Source organism: Pezoporus occidentalis, unplaced genomic scaffold (genome assembly GCF_034315485.1).
Source record: "Pezoporus occidentalis ecotype Australia unplaced genomic scaffold, CSIRO_AGI_Poc_V1 ctg54, whole genome shotgun sequence".
In the NCBI taxonomy this organism is placed as follows: Eukaryota; Metazoa; Chordata; class Aves; order Psittaciformes; family Psittacidae; genus Pezoporus; species Pezoporus occidentalis.
Genome location: NW_026915877.1, coordinates 7286693 through 7312484, shown reverse-complemented (window position 1 = coordinate 7312484; position 25792 = coordinate 7286693). Strand labels below are relative to the sequence as shown.

Genomic DNA, 25792 nt, shown 5'->3' with positions numbered 1-25792 from the left:
GCTATCTGTTAGAATTTGAATGTTTTTCCAAAATGTTTTCATCTGAATTCTCTCCTAGTTTGAACTGCCTAGTAGTCACTTTTAATTTGATGATCCAGTTGTCTCTTTGAAAATCTAAAAATGAGAGAAAAAGCATTTCCAGTGCCTTGAAGACCTGAATAGCAGACATTTCAGCAGAACACAATGCATTAATTATTCAAGCATTCACTGAACATTCATGGACATGTTACAGCCATTCTTCTTCACATATAGATGTTTATTATACTGTTGTTTTCTCTGAGGAGGTATGGATGAGTGTTTTAAATGATTGTGTAATATGGTGTGCTAGCCAGTATCGGCATGTTGCATTTGCAGCATGAAGAGCTGTGACAACAGGCAGAGACGTTGTATGAACTTTGAGTAACTGGGGGGAAGGAAAGGTGTTACCTAAGAGGTGATTGGCACCTGCATTCCCCCAGAGCTCAGAAACAAATTCTGCTATGAGGAGGAAAAAGTATGCTTTTCATTTGTGGATCAGTAAATTCACTCTTGTGTGCTGAAGGCATCTGATGCTGCTTATTTGTTCAGAAAAAAAACAAACAAAACAACAACAACAAACCAGAAAATTTAATCTATGTTATCCATATGTAAAAAAAAAAAAAAGAGAAATAAATTTTATTAGTAGAATAAAGACTGATTTACAGAGGTATGTTTAATTATTTGAAAGGAATATACAGATAAATTTTCTGGAACTCTCTGTGAGAGAATTTTGACAAAACCAAAAAGTAAGTTCCTGACAATTTAGGACAGTCAGAATGATTACCTTTTTAATAACCCATGAAGGTATTTGATTTCTAAATGTTCATGGCCCCTGATACATGGGGCAACATATGGTCATGCATCTGACTGCACAGCTCACAGAGTTCCACACAGCCTGGTGTTTGGGTAAGGATGTATCTTTCACATAACGAGGTACCCATGAAGGTATATTATTTACATATCTGTGCACGCATGTCTAGATGTGAAAGTATGCATATGTACATGCACACACTACTACAGCAGTGAAATTAGGCCTTTGAAGCTTCTTTTTTGATAACATACTCATCAGTCTGAATAACACCATCTTAGGCTCTCATGAGGTGTTGATACTAATCTGACATTATATTTTCCCTTCATTTATTGCATATTAGAGGTAACAAGCACTGTCAAAAAACAGCAGCTCATTCATTTTAGAAAATTAGTAAAGCCATGTTGTGGTCCACTGCTTCAGAAGCAGGTGTCATGGAAATTTCTGCTTTGTTTACTTGTGAGACTGTGTGTTTTTCTGCAAAATCTCCTTCTGTTATCTGTCTCACATGAATATTTTTATTGAAACTTTGGCATCTTCTCCTGGTGTGCTAGTTTTGTGCAGTGGTAAAGGAGTGGAGATCCAAGAAAGACTGTGAATGGCAAATAGGCTTTCTAATGAGTATGAAGCAATTGATAGAGTTTGAAGAAATTATTGTGAATGCATCTATAATGTTGTTTGAATTTCAGAACTAAACTCTTAATTATGTTTTGCAGGATATGAATGATTACTCTCCAGTATTTAGCAAAAAACTCTACAGGGGAATGGTTGCTCCTGATGCAGTCAAGGGCACTGTTATCACTACCGTTTCAGCTGAGGATCAAGATCCTCCAGTAAGTAAAAAGGTTATATTAATACTCTGCACCCAAGAGGAAAAAATCTTTAACCCTTACAAGTGACCTAACTTTTTCAACAACAAAGATGATTACTATGAGTTTTACAGAATAGTAACTCATACATTTGTTTATGTCAGCCTGTCCTTTGTCATTCTGGACAGAGACTGCATTTACAATGGTTGTTCCTGAATCTGGCAAATCAATGATACAGCTCCTTTGTTAGGAAGATTTTTGGAAAGTTCTTTATCCGACTTTACAGTGTAGATAAATAAGAGGACTAAGTGGGAAGGGAGGCCATGCCTGTCTTTGGTACAGTTCTGCAGCTTAAAGAGGAAACAAACCACAACTTTATAAGATTATTTCTTTGTTGATTTCACAGTCATTATGAATTTCCAGTCTGAGACATCACAGGGTCGTGTAGAACTGTACAGCTCACCAGTCAGCCATGTTGAATGTGCAGTATTTGAACTGAGTGCACTTGTTTTGGGGATAAAGTTTCTTTCTGCCACTGTCTTTTATCACTGTTCCCTGGTGAAGCACTTGATTGACAGAACTGGGCACATATTTCTGACTTGTTAGCTCTCCTGAAGGGTAATATCAATTTTTATAATCAAAGGTTGGTGAACATTGGTGACCAGATGATACACTGAGGACAATAAAAGCCAAAGATGTTCTGCCAGTCAGGTTTAGTTTTTAATTGTTAGTGTTTGGCATATTAATGAGAATAATCCTCAGGGAGAAGAGTTCAGAGAGGATGGCCATGCATATTAAAAGCCAGTGGCATTGTTTGACACAAATAAAATGTAGCTTAGCTAAATATGCTACATAGTAATTTATTTACCACCCAGGAACAGAAATGCGAAAGTAGTGTTTATGTAAGGACAGTCCTACTATGCCCTTTTAAAAAGTCCTAATAGACAAAGGTAATTCATTGCAGGTGATATATTCTAGTAGGGTATTACTGAACTTGGAGGTATTTAAGGTAATTTATAACAGCTGAAGATCTGGACTATTGTTTGTTTAATGTATATGAAAGACAGTAGTATCATCAAGTAGGTAATGAATAGCAGTAGTTATCAATTAATAGCAGAACAGAGTATGTAAGGAATGTGGCAGCAGAAGATATAGACATTATTTGAGTAGTAAACAAACCAAACAGATGTGTGCCTTAGTGGCCAGTTTTGGGCAATTTTAAGAGGTGTATTAAGAGACATTGGTGCCTGATTTTGAGTCCTCTGCTTGCAAGTGGAACCCAAGGTGTGATGGGTTAAGCTCCTTCCACAGGGCATAGGTATATTAGAATAGGTTCACAACCAGCCCAACGTGTTAATCACAAACCCACTTAGTTAAAAGCAGAGTAGTCAGCTTTAGAGATGTCTTGCTTTAGAGATGCTTCAAAAAAATGCACAGCCTGTTCTCTTTCTGGTAGGTACCTATGCTCCCCTTCAGAAACACATCTGAGAATACTTTTAGCATGCAGCAGGAGAAAGATGAGGCAGTGGTAGCGCTTACTCTCCTCCCTTTGCATCTTTTATATTAGTCTTGCTAGGAAAAGCCTTTCCATGGGACACTAGAGGCCTAGACTGCCTTCCCTCCACTGACTGAAGGATTCAAACTTTTGACTCTATTTCTGTACAAAATATTTTAACAACCAGAAAAGAGGATGGCCAGATTTCATGAGAAACTTGAGGTATATCTGCAGGTGTGTAGAAGTCTTCCAAGCAAGGAAATTGCTATAAAGGTAAAAAGGCAGCACCTGTGAAGATCAGGGACATGCAAGGTTAACCAGACTTGTACTCACATCACCTAGTCCTTTTCTGGACTTGGACCATTCTGCCTAGGCAAGGGGACGTACAGCATTGTAGAAGTCTAAAATGTAGGACTCCCTGCTACCACCTTTCAGAAGGCTTTGTTCATGTTTTTGTGGCCTACTTACACTCTGACTGCCTTTTTGCTCTGTGGGAGTCTAGTGGTTTTTATTTCCTTCACTGTTCCTTGAGGCACACCAGGCCTAGGTTTCCACCATTGTCTTAGTCACTTTAAAACAGTGATTTGCAGGGGAAAGTAGGTTTGACTACTTATATCTGGTTTTGTTATTTTTTTGGTTGTTTTTTGGTTGGTTGGTTGGTTTGGTTTGGTTTTGTAATGGAAAACAATTTTTAAATTTATTTAAGACTATTTAATTTTACTCTGTGAATGACTTTTACTGGTGCGTTTCATGTATGTCTTATTCTTCCATATGTTAGGTGCAATAGCCTAGGGATTACAGTATAAAGATAGAGATCAAAGTGGGCAAAGTCTCTATGTTGCATTAGAAGCTTACAAGCTTCATATTTACATTATATATTGCAGACGGGTAGTAGCTGGTTTTCCTAGCATTTCTTCCTGAATAAAGCACTTGTACTGCTGGAGTACTGCCACCAAATAAGTAAATCTTACCTGGGTGTAAATGGATCTGAGTTGCATTCAGCAGTTCAGAGAGTTGCTTTCCTATTTCCAGCTGCTTAGCTGGAGAAAATCCTCTGTTGCGCTCCCTAGGAATGACTTAGGAAGCAGGGAGGTTCAAGAGCTCTCATCTTCTGCAGTTAGCAGCAAATAATTCAAAAGGAAACCCTCTGTCCTTATCACAAGTGGAGTCACTTCAGGTTGATCTGCCAGTAGAGAGTGGCGAAAACTGGTTGTGCACGTGTTGAAAGTGTATGATTTTTTGATTGCCAAAGTAGAAATCTAAAATATTAAATTCACTAGTCACAGTCCTGTGGAGCTGTCTCTGCCCCTTACACCAGTACACATTTGCTTCTAGCAGGTTTATCATACCAAACTTGAGAAAAGGATGCAGAAAAGGATTCTATGGATCAATGAAATGGGGCAAGAAGATTGATTTCTGTTCTGTGGAAATTCTGACATAAATGGGTTAGTGAAGATAGGAAAAAAAATATTCATTGGGTCTAGAGAATCACTTTTTAGCTTTGTTTTTTGTGCAGCTTTCATTTAATAGTATCTGTTAATTTACAACAAGATATTTTGGTCCCGATAAAGTATTTGCCTACAAGTTCTATTTTATAATCCATGGATGTAATGTGTCTAAATCTTAAAAAATAAGATATCACTGAGATACTGGAGGAAACAAAATAGTTCAGAAACTGATTAACATGTAGTTATAACAATTATTAGTCCTGTGGAATAAGCATTTTGTAATGCAAAGTTATTTCACTTTTTCATTTAAAAAAAAAAAAGCTTTTCTGAAGTCTTTCCTTTTCTAACGTTTCTGTTACTATCACTTAAACAGATAAATGTAGAAACTTGACATGGATAAGCTTCTGTGCTATTTTGTACAGTGGGCAAAAATGGCCATCTTTTGAGTGTTACGAGAACGGCAGAATAAAAACCTGACTAAAGCGCTTATGTCCCCCAGAAGCCTTTCTTGTGATTTCCTCATGTATTTATATGGCTTTCTTTTATATGGTTTTGAGTGTTATTTTTGAAAGAGGTGGGGATTGCTTCCATTTCTGTGGAGAAATTGGTGCACCTCCATGAGAGATCAAAATAACTGAATGTGAGATCCTTTTTATTACCATTATAACAGGCATAAATGCATATGACAGTAATGTTAAAATAATGTACTTCAAAATCAACTTTTTCATTTCTTTGATTTTTATGCAGACTCAAAAATGAAGTTAGCCTTAGGTTCTTAGTGAATACAATAGCCATAAAAGTTAGCCAACGGTGGAGGAAAGCTCCTAAAATAGTTTTTGAAAGTTGGTATTTTATTTCAAACTAATAGCTGCTAATTTTTACTTTTAAAATAATAATAATAATAAAAAGCAGAGAGAAAATTATCAAGCATAAATGACTTCTTTTTTCTGACTGAGCCAACATGGTTAGATGCTCTGTGCTGTTGGCAAATCTCTATTTATTTGGAGCTGGTTTTGACATTAAGTGGTTTCACAAAGTATTTGATATGAATTTACGAGAAACTGTTTTAAAAAACACACAAGTTTTTCTCTGTTCACCAAGAGTACCTTCCTCTAAACTTGCCTTAAAGGAAAGAATATTCTTATCAATCATCAATATTTTAGTTGTATGTTTTGTGGTTTTTAACCTGGTGGAATCTTGTTTGCACAGTACTAATACATCTATTTTATCAGGCCAGGAAAAAAAAAAAAATATATATATATTTCTTTATATATACATATATATATAAGGTAGCATATATATTTATAAAGATACATATATTATTCGAATGCAACTGGTGATAATAGGACTTGTTTGGTTGCAAAAAAAACCAATGGATTTCTGGTTACCTTTGACAGTTACTAAATTAAATCAAAAATTATCTGTGCTAGATTCAAATGATTTCAAGTATTTTGTTTTTATTTTGATCTGTGGATTTCAAAGTGGTCAAAAGAACCTGTCCTGAAGGCATAACAGATCTCTCTTAGTTATTTCTTCAGTCCTTAGTAAAATGTCAATTAAAACACAGAAACCAGTGTTTTTCACTTAAAGGCCAGCACAAGATTTGAAGGGCTGTCTTGAGCAAATTTCAGTTTAAATCTTTTCTTTCTTTTCCAGTTTGAATTCACTTTTTTTGCAGTGACTGAGAGTATAAATTATGTTTCACACGTTGCTTTTATATTTGTTAAAGACACTCTAATTTGAAATACCATTCTGGTCCATGAAAGCTGGTAAATTCTGATTTGCATGTGTTTCATGAAGTAAGGTAAATTAACATATTGTCCTTTGGTTTATCAGAACAATCCACAGACTATTTTTCTACAGTTTTAAAATAGTTATATGGGATCTGATTTTTCAAATTGCTTAGTACATCCTATAGTTGCTCACCCTGTCTTTCCCAGAGGAGTTTGCATCTAATTCTAGGGACACTACATGTAAAGGGTAAGAAAATACTAAACAGCAACACAAACAGTCCAAGGGAGCCAGAGGTAATTATGGTAATAGACTAGAGCCACGGTTATATGGCTGCCAAGAAAAAGCTTGAGTGCAGCTTCAATTCTTTCTAAATAACCGGTAAACCTTACTAAAATAAAAAAAAAAAATATATTTTAGAAACATTGCAATTGAAATTGTTGAGACAGTTGAGAACAATTTCTGTCTAGCATTTGAATAATCCCTTTAAGGTGTAAGTACTTACGCATTCATAATATTTTGTTGTGTAGAGATTTGAAAGAAGAGGAGAAAAGTTGTATTGTGTGCATGGGGTTAACCATGAAGAAGCAGTTGGGTGAGGCACCACTGGCACTGTGCAAATTGAGCTAAAAGTGTGATAACAGTGGTTTAGGAGGCTGCACTGAGTGGGAAAGAGCACAGACAGTTGTGTGCCGAAGGTTTCCTTCTCATATCATCCTGAGTTTTCTTACCAGAAGTGTTGTCAAGATGTAGTTTAAGGACTTTGTCTTTTTATCTAGTGTTTCTTAGCATCTAGGAGTGGATAAGTTTAGGCTGTTGGACATTAGGGTCAGGTGTCATGTTCGGGGCAACTCTGGAGCCCTGCATAGTGAAGCTGTGCCTCCAAAACCCTCTTGGAATTCCCGAGCACGAGGTGTACAGAGTCACTCAAACAGGCTTTGTTGTATTTGTGTTGCCAAAGTTTCTCCAGTGAGTCTCAGTTTGGTTTTACTTGCTGTATACAATGTAAGCAGATATCTAAGTAATCTCAAGCAGAAATACAATAAAACTGAGACAATATTTTTCCACTATGAACTCCTTGGTTTCTTTCCTGGGAGTGTGCCACTGACCCTATTTGAGTTTAATTTCCCCATGGACTCTTTTGTGTTGAAGGCAGTGATCTGACCAAAAGACAAAGTAAAAAAAATGGTGCAAACAGGTATCCTGTGTGAAATACATAACTTTGCAAGGGTTTTGTGTGGCTGGGAAACTAAAGAAATGCTGCATCTCTACTGGAGGTGCCTAAGAAATGCTTCTAGAAACTAAGGAAGATGTGATAATGACATGTAGGTAAATATTTATTTTTAAGTGCTACTTTGCTTTAGCTAACACAAACATATGCAGCTTTGGTTTCTCTCAGATATTTTCAAGTCTTTACAGGCAGAGATATTTGGAGTCTCCAAAGCATGTATGAAGTCAGTATCTGAGTCACCTACACTTTTGAATTTTATTAGCACAGTCTTTAGTATCCCCAGCCAGCATCTATTGTCATTTATTTTTGGGGCAAAGAGATGATTCTTTGTAGCTGAAGAAATCTGAAGCCTGTATCAGGGTTGGTACAGATGCATAAGTCCCTCAATTTAATGATGTTCAACCACTGACAAAGTCCTCAGAACTATTTATTTTTCCCCTCTCAGTGCTCAGTTTAAGAACTTAGCTTTCAAAAAATGGCAAGTGGCCTGGCCAAAGTAAGAGCTTCTTAAAATGCTTCAGGAGTGGCAAGGGAAAATGTGTGGAACCAGTGTCGATAAACTCTTTGGGCCATCTGAGTGACTCACCACTTCTACACTCAGCAGCTGTATAGAGACTCAGCTGAAATTGCGTTTAAACTGCCTCCTTCTTGCTGCCTTTTCATTCTTTGTCTTGGGGTTTGATTTTGCTTAAACTATAAATAAATCCTAGCCCACACTGTATGTGGTCACAAAGAAAAGGCGTGGTATCTTTGTTTCCTACACAAGCTAATGTATACTCCAAGTTAAAATGACAGGGAGTATTTCTTTGTGAGCAAGAGAAAGTAAAGTAAAAGGACTCTTGTGGCTCTGTGGAATAATCAAATCAAATGGACAGCAGAGCAGTGGTTTAGTTCAAAACTTTAGATGTCAAACTTGATCACAGCTGGGAAGGTTCCGGAGAAAGAGCTTTAAGCCAGGTTTATTTTCTATTATGTACCAAAGTTTACAAAACTGTATTTTAAGTGAGACAGTTGTGCGTAGAGGGATTTGAATGGTGGTTGCTTTTTTGCTTGTCAAAGGGGCTACCTGTAATTATGTTCAGCAGGTCTGTACAGATGTCTGTACAAATACTTCAGTTATTCAAGGACACCTGAGACCATCATCCTTGGAGTTTTCTTCATTGTGAACAGTTTATGCTTTATTGAAGTGATGTGGTGATGAAAGATGCCAGATGATTGTGACTGCATTTGCAAATTAGCTCTCCAAATATTTTGAAAAGAAACCAACATGAGCTACTTGATAGATGCTTAGTTTCCTTGCTTTGTTTGTCAGAAGGTGAATATTCTCAGAATTGATGTAACTTGAGGTGTTTGCTTTTCCTGTATATGCCCCTGTAAATGCTGTTTTCGTTCCATGGGTAATTTGCCTGCATATTCTGATTTTATTGATTTAGAATTGTCAATGGAAACAGATGCAGAACACTAATTTTAATGAGCAGCCAGCTTCCGGAGCTCCAGAACATCTGATTTAATGGTTTATCCAATCTTTTAAGGTTTTTGTTCAATGGAGCACTTTTGTCAAATTGAGAGTAATTGTCCTTATTGTTCTACAGGAAGCCTCTAAAAGTAGGACGCTAACACATATTTAGTTAGAGATTTCACATATATTTAATTGGATATAAAAGCATTTTCAGGCAGTCCAGGGCTTGATCTTTTAAAAACTGTTACTGTTTGGTTTCATAGTGTCTGCTGGGGATTCGTATATGAATCATGCTGCAAATTCAGTTAGTTCTTACAGTATTTTTATCTCATGGTTTAAAAAGTTCATGTTCTTTTTGTCCAGTTTGTTATATTTAATACTTCAGAATTTCCACATTTAGAATTCAGAATTCCAGGCCGCCTTGTTAAGTTACAGACTAAAGAATTAACTCCTTCAAATTTTAGAGTTTATATGAATGAATTTAAAGTGAATATGCATAAGTGCACCATTCAAAACCCATAAATGGGATAAGGCCCACCAAAATCTTTTGCTTGCTCTGTAGGCTGTCCCATTTTTAATAGTTCCTTTACACTGAGTATGTTAGAACATGTGCAGCCACTTGTAAATTCTGCTTTTAGCATCATTTTCAAATATTTTTTTATAGAATTACTTTTACAAAATTTGCCTTAGTGAGCTCTTCACAATGCAAATCATTCAGATTTAATCAAATGCTGTAGATGGAGGTAATTTATTAAACTCCTTACCAGTGTCACATTTTATCTATAAAACCCTAAGAAGTTTTCTGGCTTCAGTAAGAAAGTGGCATTGAGAACAAAGAGACTTGGTAAATTAATCTGTATTCATTATGCACTATTCCACACTAGTACTTAAGGATAAAATCCAGGTCTTTTGTCAGATGTACATCTGAGCTCTTCACAGGTAGACTGCAAATAAAAGTGAAGTGTATTTTTCATGGGCCTGCTCTTTCCTGGGCCACCTCACTTGGGTTTTGTTACCCACTTGGATAGTGGAAGTCACATTTCCAAGCTTTCTTTTGAATTGCTTGCAGAAATATGCATGAAAACATTCAGAAGTTATTGTTGTGTTGTACTTCTCACCATTTTTCCTGACTTTCTTGCAATTTCTCTGCAATCTGTCTATGTCTGTTGAGAGTCATCTCAACAGTGCACATGTGTACCCTCCGCAGCCTCTTTGCCCAAGCCCTCTGTGTGCAGCTTGATCATCTACCGTAAATGTTGGGAACATTTTTGTACCTATCAGCTGTATCACAGATGAATGTTGTTTCCCCAGAGCAAATAAAAACTTGAGGAATTATGCAACAATAAAAGAAATAAATGAAGCTGGATGAGCTTTAGATCTAAGTTTCATATTAATCTTGAACTATCTGATAAAATCTGTTTTGAGAGAATGAACGCAGTTCCTGCCAAGTACAATCCTTGCTCTATGGTTTATTTAAGAATATTATCTACTATATTCAAGTTTTGCTGTAGACATACGACTGCATCGAAATTCATTTAGAAAGAAGACAAAAGATGATTAATATTTGAGATAATTAAAACTTGCTTCTCTGAGAAATCTCTCTGGAGATTTTTCTAATTACATTGGTGCCAAAATATAGTAAATAAAAAATAAATCCCTCCTTTGTTATTTTCAGAAATGACAGAAGTGTTCTTGATAGTCGTATCAGTAACAATAACCTGATGAGATTTTTGTTTATTTAATACCAAATTAGCTAGTGTGTGGAGGTTTAATGATGATGATAGCTTTTAGTCTTCCAAGCAAATGTGAGGAACATTACTCTGAAACCAGATAGAGTGGATTTCAGCAGGTAATTTCCTCTTAATTATAATGTTGAAGAAAAATGAATGACTGAGGGAATGCCAGGGAGAAGTAGTATAATGACCTCTGTTATGCTATGATCTGTGGAATTACTCATGTTTTCAAGGATTTGTATTCTTTAGTGTGTATGGACCCATAAAGTACTTTTAACTATTAACATGGTCTTTCATATATTACTTCACTAAACACCAAACACATCTGTCAGACCCACTTCTGAATTCTTAAAGGTGCTGAGCACTTTTGAGCACTTTTTTGAGCACTTTAGGCAGCACTGGAGCAGTGTACTGCCTAATAAACCCTTCCTGGGCCGGATTTCCTTTAAGGGCTCAAAGAGGCAATGGCCTCGTCACTGCTGCAGTTAGAATTGTCAAGAAGAGCAGCTGTGCAAATCTTCCCAGAAACTCTGTGAATTTCCCAGTTGCATCCAGCCCTGTTCACTTCTGTTTATGTGCAAGGTGTTATGTGCGCAGGGTTTTATGGGGGAGGAAGGCTGAGATGTCCTGGCTGCCTTGTCCTCTGTATTACTCTTCAAATTACTTAGGTCTCACTAGGCCTGTCTTAGGAAATATTAAACTTGGCCTTATAGCAGCTATAAAATTCTTACAAGCTACTTCTAATTTTAAATTTTAATAAATATTCTTTAATAATCAGTCACTTTCCTCTCATTCGAGTATAGTTTACTCATTGAATAGTCCTACTACACATCAGAAGTTAATGTGGCAAAATCTGACATGTTACATAGCTCTGTAGCATTCAGTTGCATGGTGTAAAATGCCTGTACTAAATCCATTCCAGTAAAGCTTTTTGACTGCATTTCAGTGCACTTTTGTTGTATGAACAAAATGTTGGTATGATACAGTGAGCTTAAACCACTTCTGCAACTGTTTCTCTTGCTATTTACAAAAGTAAATTTCCTGTTTCCTAGTAGTTAGTAGCTGACATGGTACATTCAATAGATTCTCAATAACAGCAAAGCTGCTTTATACCACATCATTAAATGCAGAATTATTGATTCACTATTAATGAAAGTGTAGGCTCTCATATTTTGTCTGTTTAGATACAATATCAAGGTTAAAACCTCATCTGAGGTCTAGATTCAGAGGCATTAAGAAAGTGAAATCATGTTGATAGAGCCCAAGTTTCTTAGTGCTTCTATGAATCTACTCCCACATTGTGTAAATTTTGTGAAATGTCACAAATATCTACACATCCAAGTAACACAAACTTTTGTTTAGTGAAAAATAATTATTCAGACATCAGTGTGCAAAAAAAAAAACCTCTTTCTTTGCTTTAAAGCCCTTCTTTGATAACCCTTTTTCTTACAGCTCTTTATAGTTTATATTCATACTGGCTTCACTGCTTTTGTAAGATGCTGTTATGTCACCTTCTAATCTTTGAAAATAGTAGATTACTATCAATTCTAGTGAAAGGGCACTTGCTGAAAGTAACCTGTTAAAAATTAATGTCTCCCAGACATCCTCTGTAACCTGTCCATGGTACAGTTCATCTAGCAGGAAAAGAGTTTGGGTGATTGCCACCAGAAGTGCCTGATGTCATCAAGAGAGACTTCAGGGCATTGTGATGACCACTTAAGTGATCAGGAGCACAAGCAGTTTCTCCTCTATCCTTCCAGTTGCATGGAATGATGAGAGAAGAAACAGGAAGAGCCAGCAGATCGATACCTGGCTCCAGGCCTGGTGTCATAGGCAGAATTTTGGCGGTCTTGGACATGGGTCAGTTTGCACAACATAAGACCTGCTGGCAACATATTTGGTACACCTGTCTCAAAGAGGGAAAAGGATCTTTGCACAGGAGTTAGCAGGGCTCATTGGAAGAGCTTTAAGTGATATTTGATTGGGGATAGAGATAAAACCAGGCTTGGTAGAAATAAGCCTGGTGGTAGCATACCAGTGTTTGAGGGTCAGTGTGCTAGCGATGTCCGTTGGTCTGCCATTTTGGTGGAGGTAGGGGATGCTGATCCAGGCAGCAGCAAAGATGCAAGGATTATTGAGGTGGTTGAAACAGTCTTTGACACCATTTCTCACAGCATTCTCTTGGAGAAACTGGCTGTTCATGGCTTGGTTGGGTGTACTCTTAGCTGAGTAAAAAACTGGCTGGATGTCTGAGACCCAAGAATGGTGGTGAATGGAATTAAATTCAGTTGGCAGCTGGTCAGATGTGGTTTCCCTCAGGGCTCAGTACTGGAGCCACTTCTGGTTAATATTTTTATCAATGAACTGGACAAGGGGATTGAGCGCTCTGTCAGTAAGTTTGCAGATGACACCAAATTGGGTGGGAGTACTGATCCACTTGAGAGTAGGAAGGATCTACAGAAGGACCTGGACAGGCTGAGTCAAAGAGCCAAAGCCAACTGTATGAGGTTCAACAAGGCAAAATGTCCTGCATCTGGATCAGAACCACCCCATGCAATGCTACAGGCTTGGGAAGAGCAGCTGGAAAGCTGCTTGGTGGAAAAGGACCTAGGGGTTTTGATCAACAGCTGTCTGAATATGAGCAGTGTGCCCAGATAGCCAAGAAGCACCCCAGAACCCTGGCTCATGTCAGAAATAGTGTGGCCAGCAATACTAAGGCAGGGTTGTCTCCATGTGCTCAACACTGGTGAGGCCACACCTTGAATATTGTGTTCAGTTTTGGTATGTGAAAAAGTCCATTTAAGCTTCATGGTGAGTTTGCCCAGGCAACCTAGTGCTGTCTTAATTTCATTTCCTCTAAAAGAGAAGTGTGTTAATGTCACATAGACTGTCTTGTATGCAGAACTACAGTCTGACATTTCAGAAAATAATATAACATACATTTTTCCATCTTCAGCGACAAGATACTGTGACTTTCAGGACAAGCTGGATAAGTGTTAAAGTTTCTAGAATATTTACAAGTTTCTTGAACTTTAAAGGAATTTTATGACACTAGCATTTTTGAAAGGTATATTAACCAACATTAAGCTGTGCCTATCTTCTGTTATTTAAAAATTGCAGTAGTTATAAAGCAGATTACTGCTTATGCCTGTATTTAAGTAGGTGGATTTTTCAGCTCTCTGCTTTCCAAACCTGTGGTCGTTTTCTTACTGGACCTCTCAGATGTCACTGTAAGGTATTTTGGGTGGAAACAGTGGGCATGCTCAGTAACAAATCCAGTTCTAAGGAAGACAAACAGAAAGTTTTGTTTGTGATGATCTGATTGCCAGTGTTGCTTTTTAATCCTTTACTAACTTAATGAGTTGTGTAAAAATACAAAAATATGTAAATTACTTTGTTCTTGCCTCACAGGGCACACCAGCAAGTCGAGTCCGATACAAAGTAGACGTTGTCCAGTTTCCTTACAGTGCTAGCATTTTTGACGTGGAAGAAAACTCGGGCCGTGTAGTAACCCGAGTAAACCTAAATGAAGAGCCAAGTACAGTGTTTAAGGTATGAACTTATATAGCTGTTTATTGTTAGTAAATGTTGCCTGTATTTGATAGATTTCCTTCTATCTTTGTGTTTCTCTATGTTGTTTTATATTGCATAGAAAGACGTGAAATTTTGATTTTGTTCATTTCTTTACTTTATTAATTTCTTCCTGGCACCTATCCTGTGCTTTTTTGAATTTCAGAAACATTTTGAATGGATGTGATTGCTACTGTTAGGAGGATGGAAGAAACAGGGAGGCAACCTCATCTTTTGAAAGTTACCTTGCTGATCTCTTTGTTTTCAACAGGGCTGTCATCATAGCAATTTTGTGAGAACTTCTTAAGAACAACGAGATATCTTGTAAAGTTGTTGTACAGTGGATAGTTTGGTACTTCCTGTTCACAAGTCTCTGTCGTTAAGGAGATTTAAATTACTGTTGTGTTGTTATCATTCCTGAAGAGTCTCAAGTGTAAATAGTATGGACTAAGTTATGATTTTAATCAAAATCATTGTAACAGAGATCCCCATTTAAATCCATAAGTGGAGGTGGTAGTTAAAAATTAAAATTGAAGTGTGTAGGTGTCATACTTTAACCCCAGACAGCAACTAAGCACCACACAGCCATTTGCTTACTCTCCCCCCAGCGGAATCGGGCAGAGAATCGGAGAAGTGAAAATGAGAAAACTTGTGGGTTGAGACGAAGACAGTTTAATAGGGAAATCAAAAGCTGTGCATGCAAACAAAGCAAAACAAGGCATTCATTCACTCCTTCCCGTTAACAGGTATATTTTGAGCTGTTTCCAGGATAGAAGGGCTCCATCGCATGTAACAGTTATTTGGGCAGACAAATGCCATCCCTCTGAATGTGTGTGTGTGTCCCTGCCTTCCTCCTTCTCCCCCCAGCTTTATATGCTGAGCATGATGCCATTTGGCATGGAATATCCCTTTGGTCAATTGGGGTCAGCTGTCCCAGCTGTCCCCCCTCCCAACTTCTTTGTGCACTTCCAGCCTACTTGCTGGTGTGGTGAAATAAAATATAATAATCATAAAAATCGTAACAATCATTATAATAATAATAGGGAACCCAAAAAGAAGGAGAAATAAAAATTCAGGAAACACAAGTAACGTGCAATACAGTTGCTCACTACCCACAGACTGATGTTTGGCCCATCCCCAAGCAGTGACTGGTGGCTCACAGGCAATTCCCCCCAGTTTATATACCAAGCATGATGTTCTGTGGTATGGAATATCCCTTTAGCTAGTTTGAGTCAGCTGTCCTGCCTGTGTGCCTCCACTCATACAACAGAGCATGAGAGACTGAAAAGTCCTTGATCAGGGTAAACATTACTTAGAAACAACTAAAATATAGGAGTGTTATCAGCCTTATTCTCAAACTAAAGCCAAAACACAGCACTGTACCAGCTATGAGGAAGAAAATTAACTTTATCCCAGCAGAAGCCAGAACAAGGATCTCTTTTCTTTAGAGGATTTTTTTTAGGGGGTAAGGTAATGTTATTTTTTTTGTTTTTATATCAAGCTGTGGTTTTAGATATTAATGTCAGCAACACTTTTTCTGTTTATTGGAAGATACGGTGATTTTTCAATGAAAAAATGCATAAATGTAGAACAGAATTATATACCATTCAAGAGAGTGAAATTGATTCTGGATTTCTGAGTGAAGACAGTCTGTGATTAGATGTGAAGGAAATCCCCTGAAAAATGTACTTGAGATTGGCGGTGTGTTTTGGAGAGGTGTTTTTACAAGACTGTTGTATTTTAATTCCAGTTTACTGTGTATTTCTACATTTTCTAGCAGCTGGTTCAGCTTTTGGGTGGCTGTCACCTTTTTAGTTTATGGGGGGGTTTTATGCAATATATGATTTGCAGTGAAATAAAATCTCATCTGACTTTTTAGACTCTGAAAATATGAAAGGTATTGTTGCAAGTCAGTATAAAAAGTATTCATGCCTATAATAAGAGAGTGATTTTCTGTATTGTTTATAGCTAGTGGTCATTGCATATGATGATGGGGATCCTGTGAAGTTCAACACCACCACTGTAGAAATTGCTGTACTGCAGCCATCAGTAATTCCACGTTTTACGCAGGATGAATACAGGTAAAGCATTTATTCATTCACATGACAACTGTTTGGGTTTTTTTTAAGTTGAAGTAAGTTCCTGTTTGAATGCTATTCTAAGATATATGGGATACAAAAATACTACATTGTGGGTGTGGAAGTGCTTTCCCTGCATATACCTGAACTTTTGTACCTTCTGCTGTTCATTTTTGGCTCACGGAAAACAATAAGACACAAAAATAAGGTTTGAACAGAATTACCAAAACCCTTATGTACTTAGGACTGGTAACATATTTACTGATATGAACTATTCTTCAGGAAATAAATTGGGTGTTGCTCTGAGGATAGAGCGGTCAGCCCTCAAATCCAGCAGAAGCATGACTGTGTGAAATTACATGCAAGACTTCTTTGCAGCACTCCTGTTTGACAAAGTGAGGGTGGCAAAGTACTTGAGGGTTCTTCTTTCTCTTAGCCACAAGTTGTTTTGCATCCAGCCGTTCCTTAATCATATTAGATTGTGGTGCACTTTTACTGTCTTAACAGGTTGTCTCTAACTGAAAAGATCTGGACTGTAGATAACAATGACAGTGAGGAAAGGTTTGTTTGAAATTATCGTCTCAGAAGCTGTTGGAAAATGTCAGTCATATTTGAGTGTGTTTTGATTCTATAAACCATTTATGTGGGATGTGAGATAATTCAGACTCTTTGACATTAGAAGGGAAGATGATAGTTATTACTACAGCTTCATGATTTGGTAAAGTTTACCCTCTGGCAATTTAATAAAATCAATCCTATTTTCTTAAAATTAAGTTTAAAAAAATAGTGCAAAATATGATTATTTTGTTATAGAGAGTGTGTTCATAGGTGGTTTGACATCTATATAATAGTAGGAAGTTATATGATCAATGCAACCAGCCTCCTGATATCAAGAAGTTGCAGCCTTGCTGCAATATGTGCTCTTGATTCCAATGCAGTGACATTATTAGTATCAGAATATAGTGGGATTTTCAAAGTAGTATATTTTCAAAGCAAACTACTGCAGAAAATTAGAAAACAGAAACTGAATATAATATTATTGGCTTCAGCAGACCTTAACGAGAGGACTTGCTTACCTGTCTTAAGGAGTTCAGACAAAAATTCATTATATTTGTGCTATTTTTCCTGATGATTAGAATATTAAGATTTTGAAGCAATATCTTAAAAAAAAATCAAAAATAGCAAAATACTATTAGTCCTTGTCGTGGTTTAAACCCAGTTAGGTAACTCGTTGACTCACACCCCCCCCCCCCTTCTTTCCCTCCCCCTACTCCCAGAGGGACGGAGAGGAGAATCGAAAAGAATGCAACTCCCACGGGTTGAGATAAGAACAGCTTAGTAACTAAGGTATAACACAAATCACTACTGCTAACACCAATAATAACAATGATAAAGGAAATAACAAGGGAAGAGAATACAACACCTCACCACCAGCCGACCGATAACTCGCCCCCCTCAGCCCGACCAAGCACCGACCGATACCTCCTCCAACCCTGCAGTCTCCCAGCCCTTCCGGCTAACTCCCAGTTACCTCCTGGGCATGCCGTGCTGTGGTATGGAATACCTCTTTGGCGAGCTTGGGTCAGGTGTCCTGTCTCTGCTTCCTCCCGGCTTCCCCTCCTCCCTGGCAGAGCATGAGGCTCACAAAGTCCTTGGCCAAACCAAAACATCCTTGTTATCAGTTCTGTTCCCAGGCCGAAAGTCAAAACACTGCACTGCACCAGCTACCAAGAAGGAGAAACATGACTGCTACTGCTGAACCCAGGACAGTCCTCTACTATTGTTGTAATAAATCTTGAAACAAAAATGAAACCTGAAGGAATAGTGCAAAATTATAAACTTTGCACTTAATGATAGTGCAAATTATATTTTGAGGAAAGATTTTTCTTGAGAGGGATAATTTCTGCTGCTCCCTAATTTTATTAGTTATCTTTAAATGTATGAAGTGCAGTTTAAGTAATGTATCAAAAGATAGTCCTTTGAAAATGTTTCCATTGGTTACTATAATTTCAGATATCATGTCAGTGCATCAATTTCTGAATAATATTTAAAGCCTTTCTGTAATAGTCTTAACTTGTGGGCTACTATTTGCAAGACAAAAGTGAACAGGTCCAATATGCATAGCTGTGAGGAAAAAAAAATGTGTAGTTACATTTAACAAAGGATATGAAAATATAGTACTATGAGACCTTTCCATGATAATCCACATTTTGGGTAAATTACAAAAGCTAATTTATCTAGCCTCAGGAGCCAGACAGGGGATTGGAACCGCTAAAGAAGACTCTTCACTGCTAGAAGCATATTTAGTAATGCGCTTTGTTGCCTTTTTCTTTTATAACTTTATTCCAAATGGCCTTCACCTTTAAAGATCTTGTCTTTGAATCTCATCTGGTGACAAATGTGATCCCCAACAGTATGTTTTGGAAGAGGCTACCATGCAGCCTCAGTTCTAGACTGCTCAGGCCAAATCCAGCTCAAGCCCAGCCTCAGAAGTACTTGGAGCACTTTGTGATCTACCTCTCCAATGTAGAAGAGGCATCTTGCAGTTATGTCAAGCAACGCAAGGTTTTTGTTTGCAGGATTATAAGAAGCAACTTGCAGGTTCAGGAGCACAGGCAAAGTTTGCATTGCCTTCTGAACAATGAACTGAGCTCATGCTTCCTGAGGCCACCTTGAGCTTCAGTTTTATCCTAGGGTAGGATAAAACTTTTATCTCACTGCAGTGAAGAAAGCTTGCAGAAATAAGTGGCTCATATCCCATAATACCCTTAGATGACCACTGAATAACCCATGTTATCTTCTCTTCCATGCAAATTCATCAAGGTTAGTTGAATAGCCTAGTTTCTCTTTCCAAAGAAATAGTGCTATTCCATTCTTGGTAAATTCTTTGATGCACACCATTGTAAAAAGCCTCCTTAAATCTTTTGGAGACAGCAAAGGCATTCACTCATTTTCTTCAGTGTCAGAAATTAAATGAAAAAAAACCCTCATAACTTTCTGGTTCAGTTCTGAAACTTCCCTCAGACATTTTGGAGCAGGACTCGTTTTGATTCCTAAGGTTTTCAGGGATTGTCACACTCTGCAAACTGCACTTCATGTTTGGTTTCTTAACAGCGATGCAACCCGAAGCTGGCAGGTTTCATATAACCTTGTTTTTCATTTGACATGGTGTATCTTTAGGGTAAATGTCAGTACAGAGTAATAGTGCTACTTGCCAAATGATAAGCCACTGGGTGTGGATACGAGAATTTTTAAAGGATTGGGAATTAGTGGCTTTAGAGTGGATTAGTACTGATCTTTGCTTACATAATTATCATAATCTGGATGATTCCGGCACCATTTTATAGCTGTTTTACAAACTTCATTTCTGTGTATTCAGAGAAAGGTCACAGTTGAACAGTTTTACAGAATAAAGCTGCCTGTGCAGTTGCAGCATGTATTCCAAATCAGAAATAAATACACGCACAAAAAAAAACAACAACTAGGAGAGAGGGCACCAGATGGCATGGTCAAAAAGGCATATCCTTGTTAGGCAGATAGGGAGATAAAAGTATAATTCTGCCTTGAGCCGTTGGTCTGGCAGGTCTCTGATGTCAGAAGTACACCAGTGCATTTGGGTCTCTGCTTGGAGTCCTGTTCACACTAACAGAGGCTTTGATTTATTATTTGTGTCTTAAAGTGACTTCCACACAAGGCAGCAGTCAAGTAGATGAGCTTTGGAGATTTCGATTTTAGTCACTACCTCTCCTGCATCATTCCATAATTTGGGGTAAATTAATTAGTCTCTTTTTCCCCTCACCATCCTTGTTTGGATTGTAAATTATACTGGAGACTTCTAAATGCTGCTGCTCTATACATATAAAACAGGAAAGGGAACCTAAGAGCTCTGAGAACCATAAAATACAACATGGAGCAGTTGCTTTTTGACAATTGATAAAATACAGTTCCTTCCTAATGACTAAGATAGATGACGCTAAAGTAACCCCTTTTGTGGGAACTAGGAAGTCAATGCCAAGCATCCCAGCAGGCTGTGTGCAGCCTGCTTTACCACGTTTCTCCCTGTACACTCAAGTCCTGTTAGAAGCAGAGCAGCATCAGCCAAGCAGGTCTGCTTGATCTGGTCAAGCAGCTTGTGAAGATGCCACCCCAGGGGCAGAAGCAGTAGCATAGTTATGAGGGCCAGATGATGCATTCCTAGTGCTTGTTACACATGGCCATCTTCTGGGGGCATCGATACACACTGCAAAGCCCACAGATATCTCTCTCTAGTGCATCCTTAGATGTGAGCCTGACTGCCTTCACTGGACTTCAGCTGGTACTGCAGGCTATCCCAGTGTTCCTAGCCTACATCTTCATTCTGAAGCCACAGAATTTAACTGCATTAACAATGTGGATACTTTCTACTTGGATCCTTGTCTGTCCTTGTCATGGATATTGAATATGACTTTCAGAAAGATGACAGCAGCAGTAACTGCTAAATAAAGTGTTTTCCAAACCAAGCATTATTTGCTTGTTCCACAAAAACGCAACGTGTGAAGAGGCAAAAATTAAAAAGGATCAAAGGTCTGTAACATGCAGACATTTAATTGTAGATGACTAGTCCACTTCTGAGCCCACTCGACCTTTTGCTGCACGGTAAGGGCGCTGCTGCTACTGCTGCTCTTCTCACTGCATCTCCCAGGAAAATGGTTGGCAGTCAGATTTTGCTGGTTCTCCAAAACACTGACAGCAAAGGGAGGCACAAGTGCTGAAGCTGATGCATGTGGTGGTTATCAGCAGTGTACGGACAAGGCCTGAGCTGCTACTGCCACTGCTTCTCTCCAGCAAAAGTGACAGGCTGGAGAGCAAAAGCCCGAGGTTGCTGGGTACAGCAAGGTTGTGAAGATAGTGGTGCCAGCAAATGGCATGTGAGATTTCTGCATTGCTGCCCAAACCAGGCTGTGGCCATTTGCACAGTTTAGTAAGGTTTTTAATGCTGATTTTGATCTCATTCTACTTAGTGCTGGTGAAACAGCCACATCTTTGGCTTCCTTGGAAGGAAGAAGAAAACTGGATAATATTCAAGGATCACTTCCTTAAAGCTCAGGAGCGATGCATCCTGACAAAGAACTGAGGCAGGTGTGCCAGGAGGTCTTCGTGAATGACCAAGGAGCTCCTAGGCAAATTCCAGCATAAAAAGAAGGCCTGCAGAAGGTGGAAACAACATAGCCTGAGAGGAATACAGAGAAATAGTCAGGTAGAGATCACTGGGGTTAAAGCCCTGAGGAATACAACAAGAAAATTTTCTGTAGGTACACTGGGGTTAAAAGGAATACAAGGGAAAATACGAGCCCTCTCCAGAAGGAAGCGAGAGACCTGGTCACCTAGAGCATGAAGAAGGCTGAGGTACTCAATGACTTTTTTGCTTCAGTCTTTACCAGCAAGAGCTCTAGCTACGCTAAGTCACAGAAGGCAAAAGCAAGGATTGGGGAAATAAAAAGCTGCCTGCTGTAGGAGGAGATCAGGTTCAAGGTCATCTAAGGAAACTGAAAGTGCACAAGTCCATGGGACTAACAGGATATATCCATGGGTCCTGGGGGAGCTGGCAGGTGTAGTTGCCAAGCCATTATCCATCATACGTGAGAAGTCATGGCAGTCTGGTGAAGTTCCTGCTGACTGGAAAAGGGGAAATGTAACCCTTGTTTTTACAAAGGGAAAACAGGAAGACCCAGGGAGCTACAGGCAAGTCAGTTTCACCTTGGTGCTTGAAGCAAGATCATGGAGCAGATCTTCCTGGAAACTGTGCTAAGCCACTGGACAGTAAGGGGGTGATTGGTGACAGGCTAGCATGGCTTTGCTCATGGCAAATTGTGCCTGCCAGATCTGGTGGCCTTCTATGATGGGGCCACAACATTGGTGGATAAGGGAAGAGTAATTGGCATCATCTACCTGGACTTGTACAAGGCCTTTGACACTATCCTGCATGGTACCCTTGCCTCTAAATTGGAGAGGCATGGATTTGAACCACTCAGTGGATATGGAATTGGCTGGATGATCATACTGAGAGAGTTGTGGTCAATGGCTCAATGTCCAAGTGGAGACTGGTGACAAGTGATGTTCCTCTGGGTTCGGTATTGAATCTTCCACTGCTCAACACCGTTGTCGGTGACATAGACAGTGATATCAAATGCACCCTCAGCAAATTTGCTGATGATACCAAGCCGTGTGATGCGGTTAACATACTGGAGAGAAATGCAGTTAACATACTGGAGAGAAATGTGGTTCACATACTGAAGAGAAGGGATGCTTTGACAGGCTCCAGAGGTGGGCCTGTGCAAGTCTCATGAACTTTGACAAGGCCAAGGGCAAGGTCCTGCACTTAGGTCAAGGCAATCCCAAGCACAGACACAGGGTGGACAGAGACTGGGTTGAGAGCAGCCCTGAGGAGAAGGACTCGGGGTGTTGGTTGACAAGAAGCTCAACATGAGCCAGGGGTGTGTGTGCATGCAGCCCAGAAAGCCAACCATACCCTGGGCTGCACCACAAGCACTGTGGCCAGCCGGTTGAGGAAGGTGATTCTCCCCCTCTACTCCAGTCTTGTGATACCCCACCTGCAGTGCTGCATACAGCTCTGCGGCCCCATCACAAGACTGATGTGGATCTGCTTGAGCAAGTCCAGAGGAGGGCCACAAAGATGATCAGAGGGCTATGGCACTTCTCCTACGAAGCCAGGCTGAGAGAGTGTCTTGTTTAGCCAAGAGAAGAGAAGGCTCTGGGGAGACCTTACAGCACATGGGTACCTTTGGGGACCTACAGGAAATATGGAGAGAGACTTTTTAAAATGGCATGTAATGATAGTAAAAGGGGGAATGGTTTTAAGCTAAAACAGGGTAGATTTAGAACAGACATTAAGAAGAAATCCTTTAGTATGAAGGTGGTGAGGCAGTGGAACAGAGAAGCTGTGGCTGCCCATCACTGGAAGTGTTTAAGGCCAGGTTTGGCAGGGCTTTGAGCAACCTGGCCTAGTGGAAGGTGTCCCTGCTGTGGCAAGAGGGTTAGAACTAGATGACCTTTAAGGTCCCTTCCACCTCATTCTAGAATCATTGCCCACTTGCTTGGGAAAATCAAATCAGCTGCTTTTAGTCCTCTTTTCCCAGCCTGTTATTTTATTGTCCTGATGGCTCTGCCCAGATCATCTTTTGTCTGAGTAAGTAATTGATCCTGAAGTTTCCATTTCTTCCAAACAAGTAATGGCAGCACTTTCAGTTCTTAATTAACAGATCCTAATTAGCAGCACTACGAAACAATGAACACCAGATGTGAGGTGAACCTCAGATGAATATAAAGTTGTGGGATTTTTTTTAGCAAGCCTGTTCTCTTTATGAATATGTTCTTATTTTTAAAAAGTAGAAGTTCAAAGGAACTTGGAATCTTTTTCTTGTTTTGTTAATAAATATCACATCCTCTGCAACTAGAAGGTCATTGCTAATAGCAGTATACTACTGCAGCAGGAAACGTTAACCAAAAGCACCGTCACTGATTCCTAATTATTGCCTGTGGGCACATTAAACAGGTGTTCAGCCATTTCATAGCAGAAAAAGGAAAATACTGGAAACTTTTGGCTTCTGTTAGTATTGCGTTATAGGTCCCCAACCTGTTTGAAAAGATGTGTCCACCTGTAATATGAAGTTTGGTTCCAGTTTATGAGGAAATACACAAAGTTAAGAATTTGAGGTTATTCATGTAAATGTAATGTCGCATTTTAGTTCTCTGAGTAACAGCACTGCTGTAAAAATGTGTTCTGGTTAAAAAAAGATTTTGTGACATGTGGACTTCCTGCAGTAGAATACTCAATATAATGTTTTCCACTTAATTATATCTTTCAATACTACACACAGAGACCATCCAAGCAAATGGCTGTGTATCAGAGGATTTCAAAAAACAAAATTATGGAGGGATATCAGGAGTTAGTTGGAAGTTTTATTCAAAGAGCCTGTTTCCAGTTGTCTGGTTTACTGCTGTTAAAAGTTATTTATAGTCAAATAGTTATTCTCATTGTGAAATAGGAAATGGGGAATCCTGGACAGTGGCATTGAAGGTATAGGTAGCATTTAATGTTTCAAATCCCTCTCATTTGGTGCCTCCTTTGAAAAGGTGCCAGAACACTGCTCACAATGTCATAAATCATAGAATCATAGAATGGTTAGGGTTGGAAAGGACCTTTAGATCATCTAGTTCCAGCCCCCCTGCCATGGGCAGGGACACCTCATGCTAAATCATATCATCCAAGGCGTCGTCCAAGAAGGAGCTGTGCTTTTCTTATCATGAGTATCGTACTACTTCGGTCAGCTTTCTTTACAATGCATGAGAGATAAAGACAAGTATTAAAAGAAATTAGTTATTTCAGGGAGAGGAACAGAATCATCGATGCAAGTTTTAAAAAAGTAAGGAGTCATAAGTTCTGGTCAGAAATGAGGACTGCAGCTGAGAACATCCTTTGTTCAAGTAAAGAGCAGAACAGGAGAAAAAAAACCAAACCATATATATCAGGGATTTGGAGGGGAAGGGAATATTTTTGGGGTTGCTGGCAACAGTGAGATTTCCAAAGCTATTCTCTTACTGATTTACTTTTTTCTCTGACATGTTGCTTTGAGAAGTAATTTGGGAATTCCTACCTTGCTTTCTGTAAGTAAGATAATGTTATTCAGGGAATCAAGATGTTTCCTAAATGAAACCACGTGCTGAAGTGGCATTATATAAACTTCTGCTTAGATGCAGTTTTTTTTTCATGAGGCTGCTCATGAGCTGTATTTCTTTAAGCCTCTGTTTAGTTAAGGTCTCATTTTTTCCTCCCTATTACAGTTCACTGCCATTTTAAGTAGTGCTCAGTTAAGGGGTCTTTTCCCCCCTGTAAGAGGAGTGCTTGGGGTTTTAGTTTTGTCTCTCAAAAGTATTTTGTTTGATAATGGAAGATATAGAGCATCCATTTGAGTGATCCTTTTCCCAAGATGTCCAAATCTTACCACTGCTTCACTCATCTTTCCCATAACAGAATTTACATTTAAATTTTATTAATTAAAATCCTGAAAACAAGGGAAATACCACTGGTGACATTTTTGATGAAGCATTTTTGAGGTGAAATAGCCAATGTTTTCCTCAAACTGAAGCTAGGTGAATGATGCATAGGTTCCAACATGCATTTCTAACTTGCCTCAGATGTCAATGGAAGCTTGGTTTTAGCAAAATATGTATGACGTTGCCTTTGGAATTGATATTTTATGGTGGTGTTCTAGTACTTGGTTTGTAATAAATACAAGAAAGCACTCTTTGCATCAGGTTATAAAAATTAGGAAATTATTTCTACAGCAGATACTGGATGGTGGTTTGCCACTGAAAAATTAGTGAGCTTGTTAGCAGATGATGACAGTGAACT

At 38.8% G+C, this 25792-nt stretch overlaps 1 protein-coding gene across 10 annotated transcripts in view; it reads left to right on the top strand.

Annotated features, from left to right (window-relative positions):
- The window catches only part of PCDH15 (protocadherin related 15), a 370883-nt gene that overhangs the window by 256193 nt on the left and 88898 nt on the right, over positions 1–25792 (top strand). For all 10 annotated transcript variants that reach the window (XM_062637927.1, XM_062637929.1, XM_062637924.1 and 7 more), the window contains 3 exons: positions 1543–1659; positions 14144–14284; positions 16271–16383. In XM_062637927.1, the coding sequence (XP_062493911.1) occupies positions 1543–1659; positions 14144–14284; positions 16271–16383 (371 nt within the window). The remainder of the gene's footprint in view (positions 1–1542; positions 1660–14143; positions 14285–16270; positions 16384–25792) is intronic.